Source organism: Brachypodium distachyon, chromosome 5, assembly GCF_000005505.3.
Source record: "Brachypodium distachyon strain Bd21 chromosome 5, Brachypodium_distachyon_v3.0, whole genome shotgun sequence".
Lineage (NCBI taxonomy): Eukaryota > Viridiplantae > Streptophyta > Magnoliopsida > Poales > Poaceae > Brachypodium > Brachypodium distachyon.
Window position 1 is genome coordinate 22,006,823 of NC_016135.3, and position 11,348 is coordinate 22,018,170.

The following is an 11,348-nucleotide window of genomic DNA, read 5'->3' on the forward strand; positions in this document are numbered from 1 at the left end:
AACAACTCTTCGCCCGGAAAAGTGGTCGCCGGTGCTTACGCGGAATGCACGTGCACGCACTGCAACCAACCACCATGTCTGGTAGGAGTATATAGAGAAGAACATTGTGAACGAAGCACCAAAACATTACGTTGCCCGAGGTGACCTGCAGTCAACCATAGCAGGATTTGCCGCGAAACATCCCTAGGCAAGCGAATATTTTCTTCGGATCGAGTTTGACTAATGTTGGACGTCCCATTCCAGACCAGTGTTGACAGCCGGCCTGGCCATGTGCCGTGACTGTTGACGAAGTACTCCTTCGTATCCTGGGACCTGGATGCTGCCCATGTTTGTCCCTGCGTTTTTTTTAGAATCTGGAAACAGCATCAAAATGTATATCTAACCTGAGAAGGAATGCTAGTAGCTGCAGTAATAACTATATTTACCAGCAAATGCTTCAAGCGGGGTAGCACACCGGCGCAGTCTGACCGTGAGCTCGCACTACCGAGTCCAGAAACAGTGTGTGAACGGGTGGACCTCGTTATCCAGTCGTGCGGCCTTCACGAGTTCACGTGACATCCTGAACTGCAGGAGTACTATACGGTTGAAGCATGCAGCAAGCGGCTATTTAATTTGTAACCACGAGAACCAGCACTAGTAATGACATACAGTATATACCGCATCGAAGTTTTTCTTTCTGCCGGACTATGTAAAGAGCTCTCGTGCCGAGGGTGCAAAACCCGCCGCGTCCCAACTCCAATGGATCAATCGCAGAGCCTGACGCCATGCATGCCGTGTTTAGTCTTGTACAAGCAGACATCTGCTTCTGTCCGTGCGTCCTCAGAGGAAAACAGAGCAGTGCGCGATGAAATCGATCCTTGGCGACCCCGCGCTCGCATCGAGATTCCATAATAAATCTCGCCATTCGATCTTTGTCGTCGTCGTGGCTTGTCGATCCGTCTTTTCCATCCGTCGAAGATTCGCGTACGCACAACCTGAGCAGGGATATCACATGCCGTACGGAGCATGCATGTGGCTACCCTCGGCGGGTTCCTAGATCCTAGTCGTATATCCCGTCTTTTCATGCGTGGTCAATATCTTTATCAAGTTCTAACACGCACCGTGATGTCCTACGGTGCGTACTCACACGGTCTCACTCGCCTATCCAGTATGAATCGCAGAAAATCGGTCCATTCCCCTGCCCACCTGCCTAGGAGTGGAGTAGATGGATAATAGGATAGCCTTTAAACGGTGTCGTCGCATTCCGCCCTAGTAAAAGCAGCTGCGTCACGTATAGGGCCATAGGGATTGGCATGTGACGTACGGACCAGCTGCGTCCATTTGGTACTCTCGCTCGGTTTGTCACCTGTGTCTCCCGTTTCGACGGGTGCACGCACGCACGGACGTACGGTCGTCGTCGCCCTGCTGGCCGTCGTCCTGTGCGTGCGTGACCACCGACAAGATCGTTGCTTCCATGCTTTCGCTGTACGCCTTTACTGTCCTACCTGGCGATCTCAGTGTGATTATTACCAGCATCTGCCGACCCGAAATGCTTAATTCATGGCGGACGGGAGGACTGCCTCCTTCTGGCATGACAGCTAGATGGGTCTGGCTGTTGGCGCAGCCTCCGGCGACACGAACGCAAACTCGAGACACGAGTATTTTCGGCGACATACGCCTCGGCGCACAAACGTCTCCGTCGACGAACGGCTTCTCTTTACTCAAATCGCGCACATATCCATACCTCGCGCACACACGTACAAGGACTCGACCCTACACGCCGGCAGCCCCGGCAACCACCAGGGGCACACCCACACGAGAGACTACTGGAAGACTGCATTTTTCTCATGGCTACTGCTCTCTTCTTTTTTCGCTCACCAAACCGGGCACATACCACGGCTTTAAATAGGCACAGCCTAGACGTACTCCACACTGCCCACTAACACACCTAACTAGCCCAGGCCCTCACGTACCAGCTACTGCCGCATGACCAGGTTGTGCGAGGCCGTGCACGCACAACGGCCACTACCACACGACCCGGCTAATACATGCTCATGCACATCTAGCTAACAACTTAGGCATGCAACGGCAGTCCGGGTCTATCGCCACATGCAGCTAGCTAACTTGAACGATTCTTCAGCCACGCCCGCACGCGGCTCGTGAAGACTTGGCCAGCACACTGATCGGACGCCCGGACGTCCACTGCTGCTAGCTACGTCAAGATTAGTGCTAACAGTGGCTCCTCGGGTTGCCATGCAGCTCCTGTTCAATCTTTCAGCCAGGAAGAACAGATGCCTGGCCGACGCGATCCGGAACGGTAATTGGGTCCATGACCTGCAGGGGAGAGGGGAGAGTGTCTAGCCATAACCTGCATGAGTTCGTCGGGCTCTGGGGGAAGGTGGCTGCCATCTCTCTCCGGCCTGGCAGGGATGAATTCAGATGGAACCCCACACCTTCGGTGACCTATTCGGCCGCCTCGGCGTATCAGCTGCAGTTCACTGGAGCCGTCGCAATTGATCTACAGAAGACTGTGTGGTCGATTAAAACCCCTTACAAGTGCAAATTCTTCCTCCGCTCCTTGAGAAGCGACGGTTGCTCACGGCCGACGTCCTGCTTTGCCGCGGATGGCCCAACTCTTACTTCTGCCAGCTTTGTCGCCGGAACTTGGAGACGATGAGCCACCTTTGCTCCGACTGCCCTTGGGCGCGGGAGGTCTGGGAGGAGATTGGCGTCAAGATGGCTGCCCCCTCCTTCCGGCTAAGCTCCTGGCCTTCTTCGACTTCACCGTTCGACTGGTTTTTGAACCTGTCGCGCGCGTCGCCGCACAGCGGCTTGCTAGAGACGATGGCCCTCATCACTCTCTGGGAGATTTGGCTCGAGCGTAACCGGCGTATCTTCCTTGTGAAAGATCTCTCGGCTGGACAACTTGCTCGCTGTGCGTTGGGCTCGATCGCCCTTTGGTCCTTCGCCCCCAGACGACAACCATGCCGCGAGAGTAGGACTGTGTTTTGTTCCTTCTTCTTCTTTGGTTTTCGTTCTCTTTTTCTTTCTTTTTCTGCTCTATTCGAGCTGCCTTGTACTCATGTTTTTCTCCTACTATTCGGTTCCGTTTGTTTGGGCTCCTGGCAGCCGCTCCAGCAGATTCTGGCCTCTGGAAGCTGGAGCCCAAACAAACATCTGTTCTGAGACCAGATTCCAGAAGTGGCTGCGGTGGAGCGCTCCTCGAAGATGTACTGGCGATGAGAATCACCGAAATCGGTGCTTCTTGCAGCCGCTGCGGCTCCAAACCAACCATTTTACTGGAATACCCTCCCACCAAACTACATATGACGCACAAAATGCCATGAAACGATTCGTCATATGTTTCCTCCGCACCCAACCTACGCCAGTTTCTCCTCCCCGTACCGAACAACCGAACAGGTCTCCGCCGCCACCATCTCCTGTTGCCGTCGCCCGATCTCCCCTCGCCGGCGCTGCCGCCCGACGACGTCTAGTATAACGGGGCTCTACGAGCCCCCTTTATGCCACCTGGATTTCGCCATCGACGCGGTCCCCTCCGGCTCCCCATCGCGCCGCCCCCTCCTGCTCCGGCGGCCAAGCAGCTCCGCTGGCCAACGGCACGGAGCCTCCCCGAGGTCCCGCTGTCGTGCCCTCCTCTTCCCCTTCCCTCTGCCCCGCCCTTGATTGGCCCGGCTGAAGTAGATGGATCGGCAGATTTGGGTGGTCCGGGAGCTCGCCGGAGACGACATCAGGTCTGGGCGCTGCTGCAGTGCTGCCATTGGCTCTACCGCACGGCTCTATGCGCAAGCTCCGTGAGCTACAGAGAGAGCCATCGGGAAGAAATGAAGGATGGGTGGAAGAAATAGTTGAGATTGAGATGGAGATGGAGCGAACTGTAATACAGGAGAACTACAGAGAGAAGCCATCAGGGAGAGATGTACTGCTAGTATTTTTTTCTTGATTTTATTAGTTGCGGGCATCAACCAAATCTAGAGAACTGGTAAATTGGTCATTTGCAGCAAATTGTCAAATCCAATTTGAATCTATTATTTTTCAGTTACTTTATAGGATTATATGGTTATTCATGTCATTTCTCAAAAGTGTATGTATTGTCTAATGAATATCTGCAGAAAAAAAAACTATTAAACCGCTAATTTACATTTAAAACGGTACAGTCAGCACTTATACCCAATCTACAGAACTATAGGGTCATTCAGGTCATTTCAACACATTTCAGCTGCAGCTGTAGTCGCACCAGCCGCCGAAACAAACAAACATCAGACATCTCCAATTTTCCAGCCACAGCTGACAGCTACCGCTGATTCTGAAGCTGCAAGAATCAGCTGCAGTCCAAACAAACAAAACCTTAACGAAGCAGCAGCTCCACCTGCTGACCCTTCAAAACAAAAAAAATGCATAATTCAGGTTGCGGCCAGCCAGGCGGACGTACTCCTGTGAACCAATAATTGTACGTGCCGCTCTATGGGTGCGCCACTGGCTAGAGCGATGAACCAGCCGAAGTAAGTACGAAGCCAACCGAAAGAGGACAATCTTTGCCTCCGTGGCTCTGTGTAGGATTTTTGTTTGCAGCAAATTCATAGTGCGGCGCAGTGTCAATGATACGTCAATTTACGAACGGAGGGAGTATACTGAAGCTACAAATGACGTCCGCACGTTGACAGGGTTAATGCCAGTAGCAAATTAGAAGTGCCGAAAAACGAAACCGAAGCCTCTAGTACTGTCCGTAGATGACCCATCACCCATGCCCGTGTTAAGGCAAGTCAATCACAATCAAGATCAGCACAGACAACCACAAGGTCGCTAGGCCCTTCTTTCTTGTTCTTACGCGATTATGCTAGGCCCTTCTCGAGACGGGCACTCAAAACCAAAACCGCGAAATTCACAAATCAGCCATCTCCTCGGCTGACAGACACACGAAACAAGATGCACGAGCACGACGCTGGGGGGAGAGAGTCAGAGAACGAGAGCCTGCCAGTTCTTGGAACCTGGCCACGGACAAGCACCACGTTGCCAGACGCAGCATTTTTCTGAGCCTCTGAGTGCACATGCATGCTGGCAATGGCATGGCCCCTCCCCTTCCTGGACGCCGGCCGGACGCAGCACAAACGTGCGTGGAAGCAACGGTCTAGCTTGTTGGCGCGCGCAGGCAGGCGGCCGAAGGAGACGAGACGACGGGGGGCAAAGGACATGCATGGCGCGCGCGGCAGCGTGCCTCGTAGCCGGCCGGCATGGTCGATTGTACTGTGCACAGTACACAGCATACTGTCTGCCGCGCGTGATCGATCGGGTCGATAGATTCCTCGCTCCGGCTTGGCCGTTGCCGCGTCTGCAGTTCTGCGGCACACACATGCACGCCGAAGTGCTCCTCGATCGATCGTTTTATTGGTCACCTTGGCGATGGGAGGCGGTTTTGAGATTGGGACGCAAAGTACATAGGCCACGTGCTCGCGCAAACGTGACACTGCTCGTGTGTGATGTGTCGTGGCAGGAGACCCATGTCGGCGACTCACGTTGCTGCGTGTTGCACAGTGACAGACCGACGAGTCGCCGATAAGTCGAAAGAAATTCTGTCGCGCATGTAAGGTCAGCTAGCTGCTACTGTTCCTGGATCCTGCCTCTATATTCTGACGCTGTGATCGGAACAGACAGCTCGTGCCGCTTGATCAAATCACAGTCCACATCTGGGGTGCTGCGTGCTAGCCGGATGGACCTAAACTACAAAATCACACGATCCAAATTCAAAGAGTGACTTAAAAGTTAAATCTCTCCCGGCAAATATGTGCCAGCAGGCCAGGAATGGATCGGTGGTCACGCGCTAAAACAGCAAAGATGGTCAGGGGTCACTCACCGTACCATCATTCCGACCAGCAGAGTATCAAGATTCTTTCATCAAAATCGTTACATGATTGGTCGAGAAAAAGTGGGAAGAACAGGGGAGAGAGCCATGGCACATCACTAAACAAACAGTCTTTGCCTTCATTGCAAGTCCTAAAAATGTCAAATTGAGGGCGATGGTTATTGGTTAGAGCGACAGAGGTACTATTCCTCCGATCCATATTAATTGTCTCAAATTTGCTCAAATATAAATATGTTTATTCCTAAAAAACGTCTAGATACATGTTATATTTCTAAAAATGTCAATTGAGCGCGATGGTTATTGGTTAGAGCGACGGCCGACGGAGCTAGTAGGAGTAGCTTTTATTGTTGTTTGGATCCTAACACTACCCAACGATCAGTCAGTTACGCATATAGCATTTCACATCCATGCCAGGCTTTCCATGGTCCCCCTTCCCTCTCTCTAGCTACCGTGCATGGGTACTTAAATTGTTGGCGCAGTCACTAAATCCAGCTTAATTAGAACGTACAAGAATTCTTCTGCAGGACACGGGAACCACCGAACTAGCATCCAGCCATGCACACAGCATAGCGAATGCACTGACAGCTTCGAGGAAGGTACGCCGTACAATCAACTACATGGATGTGTGTAGGATCTTAGCCAGATTGCTGTTGAAGGTGGCAACAAAAACTATTGGAGTTGTGACCACTTTTTGTTTAGATGATAAGTTGTGACCACTTAACAACTTTGTAGGACAAGCATGGCCGTTGAACAAGATACTCTACCAGCGTCTCTCTTTCTGATTGGTACTTTCGGTACATTTTTGTGAGAAGGTACGTTCTGCTCATCTAATATTGCTGACACGCTTCGTACGTACGTTCTGCCCATCTAAATCTGGCTGACACGCTTCATGCTCAGTTAACGTGTGCTTAAACTTTGTTTTTTTTATGTTAGTGCACATTAATGACCGACTACTTGGATCAACATCCTGCTAGCAGTAGTACGGAATGCACTTTGTCCACATTCGGAGACAGCCGGACATTTTCCTTCCCAGTAATCGCGATCACTCGGTCCCAGCCTTTCCATCTGCAGTTGTGCACTATGCCGTTGATAACGAGACATCGATTGCAGCAACTAGAACCAGTGCTACGTCAATTTGGTCAAACCCACTGCCAAATTGACAACAATCTCTGTCCAACGAGGAACAACGCAGTAGATCCTCTCTGCCTGTTTGGCCTCCATTTGTGCGTCCATTATGGAACGAGCCGAAAGCCGGGAGACGAGGGTCCAAGATTGCACTCGTATATACGCGGGCCTACGGGCGGCGAAAGAGTCGTGCACGCCGGGGCCCCGCCGGCCATTGACAACGAAGCAGGCGAGACGCTAAAATTAATAAGCAGGCGATTGTCTTGTCTTAGAAAAAAAACACGATGGTCTTGGAAAGGTCAATACAGCACAGAGGCGTTGTCTCGCCGGCACTCGCCGTCGGGCAACTGCCCACCGACGGCTCCCATCTGTCGACATCAAAGCACAAAAACCCGCCCTGCTCGGCTCCCAAAACTCTCGCGAGGACTTCGAAACCAAACTGCACGAACACTTTCCGTCGTTTAGAATTTGGCGGTGCCATATGCTCATAAAAAGAAGAATTTGGCGGTGCCATTGCGTCATCTGCACGCCGGCTTGCGGTTAACGATGGCTTGGCCAGATTAGTTTACTTTGGACCTTCCTTTTCAGGGAGTACTAGTTTAGCACATTTCTCGTGTCTCCTGGTACTCCTCCGTCTCATAACACGAGGCACGCACGCGTTTCTAAATTCTCAATTTGATTAACTAAATACGTATGTTTTTTAACAAAATATACATCATTAGATTCGTTATCGAAAGAACTTTGTAATGATATAATTATTTGAGTATTTAATTTATATTTAGTTAGCTAAATTGACAATCTAGGAAGAGATGCGTGACTCATGTTATGGGACGGAAGGTGCAGGAGCGTAGTACTACCATGAAATGCTGCCGTGTTTTTTTTTCCTTTACTATATACCCGAGAGGCAGTGGTTAGTCCGAGCCAAAAGGAACTGGATTGCCCAGCCTATGACAGGTGCCAGTAGATCCAATGGCTAGGAGACAGCTAGCGCTATTAACAAGTCGCAGCTCACCAGATCGGCCCGGGGCCGGGGCTAGCATACCAAACGGACCACCAGTGCAGGACAGAGCGCGCAGGCGGCAGAGGCCAACCTTAGGCCAGGCTTGCCGATGCCATGTTTTGATGTTTACAGGCAACTCTGGAGAAGCCATGTGTTACGAACAAGATCCATGCCATCGTTTGTTACCGCGAGTTCATGGCATTGTTGTCTTGCATCCAATCGTAAACAAGTTTGCAGAAGGAAACATGAGCTCTAAAAACAGTTGCTGTGATGGCATTTAGGCATAACTATGTGCTATTTACGCATGACAACAAGGAACATTACGAGTACTTATCACGGGAGTTGTCAGGGAGCTAAAACACGCACAGATACTGGTGCTACGAGTAAACAACTAGGAGCAGATTTACACACTTAACTAGTCAATAACAGGAAAGAAAGCTGTGACGGTAACAACACCACAAAAGCTCAAGCCTACCAAACTGCCGCTAAATTTACTTCACCCCTTCGTTTTAAGCCAGACTGATTCTTAAGAAAGAAACCTTGTGTTTCGGCACTGACTTTTTATAGGATCAGTACTTGACAGGCATGCCAAGACGGTCCAGCCTGCCAGAGCCCGGGTAAGCCTTATTGGTGAACTTGGCATGCAAGGACGCCGCCCTCTGCTGCGCCGGCCCTGGCGCGAACGCGAACCCCTTCCGGAGAGATCCGGACTTCTCGTACTGCTGCGGCCTCTGCTTGGGCGCGCTCTGGGACCGCGCCTTGGCACGGAACGACTCCGTGTTGGCCATGTAGTTGGGGTAGTCGGAGTATCCCCCGAACAGGCTGCGCGCGCACTCGCTCTTGGTCGGCGTGAATGCGCCGCCACGCTTCGAGCTCCCGGGCCGCGACGTCGCCGAGAAGAACTGCGGGCTGTCGTAGAGCTCGGCCATGTCCACGGGCATGCGCAGCGGGCTCAGGGCCTCTCTCATGCCGACGGACGGCGGGCTGGGCACGGACTGCTGCGCGGTGGTGGAGTCCTTGGACGGCGAGTCCGGCATGGTCGCGTAGCTCCGGCTGTTCTGGTCGGACGTCCTTGTCGAGCACGATGATTGGAGGTGGTTGCCGCTGCCACTGCCGCCCCGCCGCTTGGAAGCATGCCGGCCTGGCTTGCCGCCGGGGTCCACCTCGAGAATCTTGGCGTTCTTCTCGTCATCCATGTACCGCTCCTCGACCCACCTGTCCAGCCAGTTCCTCCCGCAAGATTCTGACCTCTCCCTGCTCAGCCTCTCACCGCCCGGCGTCCTAATCGAGCCGCCCTGCATACGCTGCTACCGTTGTCATCATGGCCATGGAAAATTCACAAACCCAAAACCGTAAAAAAGAGAGCAGGGGATACTACCTTTGAAGAGCCAGGACGCCCGTGTCTGGGCGCGGCGCCATCATAAGCCGCCTGCTCGTACTTCTCCGGCGTCGTCGGCACCTGTAACCGCATAGCCGAAAACCAATAAGAACGCGCCGAGCACATGCACTAGGCGAGCCGCGAGCGGCGTGCAAGCGCCGTTCCCGTTCGTGGCAGTGATTTCCAGTAAGTTACCGGGTGCGCCGCGGCATGTCGGGATCGGACGGCGCGCGCCTGGACGTTGACGAGCGCCTGCATGCACCGGAGCGTCTCGGCGGCCTGCCGCCGAACGATGTTGCCGCGCACCAGCGCCTGCAGCTTCACCAGCCCGCGGAGCGCCTTCAGTGCCCGCCTCGCCTTCACACGCAACGACAAAGTAAAGAGAGGTTAATTAGCAGTGGTCCCGTAACCATGGCAGGCAGGCATGGCATCTGCATTGTTTACAGGAGGTTGACATGCCAACCACCACCGCCATTACTACTACTGCTGCTTCCTCACTACCAGCTTCTAAGAACAGTAACAAAGTACCACTGTGCAAACGGCAAAATAAGGCTCCCATGTTCTTGACTCTTGACAAGGGAAATGCAAGTTAAAGCGGCGACGACGCCCGGCCTTGCGCCCATGCCTTGCTTCCATAAAAGAAGCTTGGAGCCAGAGTCTAGAGGTAGTAAAGGCATAGGAATGGCAGAGCAGAAGCAAAACGTGGCTTCTCGTAGACGGAGGCGACACCACGGCATACAAGAGCACCGGAATTTATTTACGGAAAAGCGAAAATCTGATAGCAATTCGCTAACCAACCAAAAAAAGTGAACCCTTTTAAATTGGAAAACCGGTTTCCCCAAACTTGGCCTGCAAAAAAGTTGATTTTGGATGTTCCGGAAAGGATTAGGAACCGAAGAGCCGAAGGGGAGAAGCTAACCAGGTATCCACGGAAAGCGGCCTGGATCCGGACAGCCGCCCACTCCTCCTGCTTCGCGGCGGCCGGCGCGCACCGCCCACTGCTCGTCAGCCGAACCACGGCGGCCGCCGCCTGCGCCGCGGCAACCGCGGCCTCGGCGACCGCCGCCGTGGCCGCAGCCACTGCGATAGCGCGCTTGTTCTGCTCGTCTCCCCCATCATGCGATGCCGCGTATGTGCGCCGCGGCGTCGCCGGCGGCTGCACAGGAGGCGTCGGCGGACGCACCGGCTCCTTCTCACGGAAGGACTTCCCGAATCCCCAGCGCTTCTTCTCCCTCTCCGGCCTCGGCTCGCTGGCCTTCTTGCCGCCGCCAAGCAGCCCGCGGAACCACCTTGAAGCCCACCCCATCTCCTCCGGCTACTGCTCCTCGGCCCCCCGCATCGGCATGGCCCTTTCTTGGTTCCAGCGCTTCGCCGGAGCAGCAGAAAAGAAAGAGCGGGAGATGGAACCCAAACCGGGGGAACGCGCGCACGCTCAGAGACACGAGAGAAAAAGAAGAAGGTACAGGAGGAAAGGAAGACGAAGGGTCTAGCGGAAGACTAGTGAGGGAGCTTTGTCTTATAGATGAAGCACAAAGCTGGGGCCGTTTTATGTGAACAGAATTTCTTATTAGGGGCTGTTTGTGCCAATATTTTCACGCGGACGTGATGAAACTGTCGAATGTGCTTAACTTGAGGGTGGTATCGGTGAAGTTGCAGGTGTGGATATCTCCCTGTGCCGGGCGCGTGACTGTTTTCTTGACGAAGAGGTAACTGAAGCGGCTGGTGTTCATCATCCTCTGTTCGTATGCTCTAAAAAGATGATCAAATTTGTTGTTTGGTTCTTGTCTCCATTATCGTATGTCTATGACGAAACGGATTGAATATTGTCGTTATTCCCACGAAAGGTTATTTATTGCCAAATAAACAGTCATAAAACTCGGACCGCATAACTACATACTCGTATAAAGCGGCAATACCTTGTTGGCACTGCAATTACTATGTTTTAACAACATGATCTTCATCTTCGAATTCAACCAGTGGATGATCGA

At 52.9% G+C, this 11,348-nt stretch overlaps 1 protein-coding gene across 2 annotated transcripts; it reads right to left on the bottom strand.

Annotated features, from left to right (window-relative positions):
• Window positions 1-8,235: 8,235 nt before the first annotated feature.
• On the bottom strand, window positions 8,236-10,891 carry LOC100830480 (protein IQ-DOMAIN 1). 2 transcript variants are annotated; one of them, XM_010241977.3, is made up of 4 exons: window positions 10,280-10,891; window positions 9,556-9,717; window positions 9,361-9,441; window positions 8,236-9,286 (listed from the first exon to the last, which is right to left on the bottom strand). In XM_010241977.3, the coding sequence occupies exons 1-4, from the start codon at window positions 10,664-10,666 to the stop codon at window positions 8,552-8,554; spliced, it is 1,365 nt and encodes a 454-aa protein (XP_010240279.1). In that variant the 5' UTR covers window positions 10,667-10,891; the 3' UTR covers window positions 8,236-8,551. The 2 variants fall into 2 exon arrangements, with proteins under 2 accessions (XP_010240279.1, XP_003580351.1); XM_003580303.4 differs by having other exon boundaries at window positions 8,236-9,277; window positions 10,280-10,888.
• Window positions 10,892-11,348: the final 457 nt, after the last annotated feature.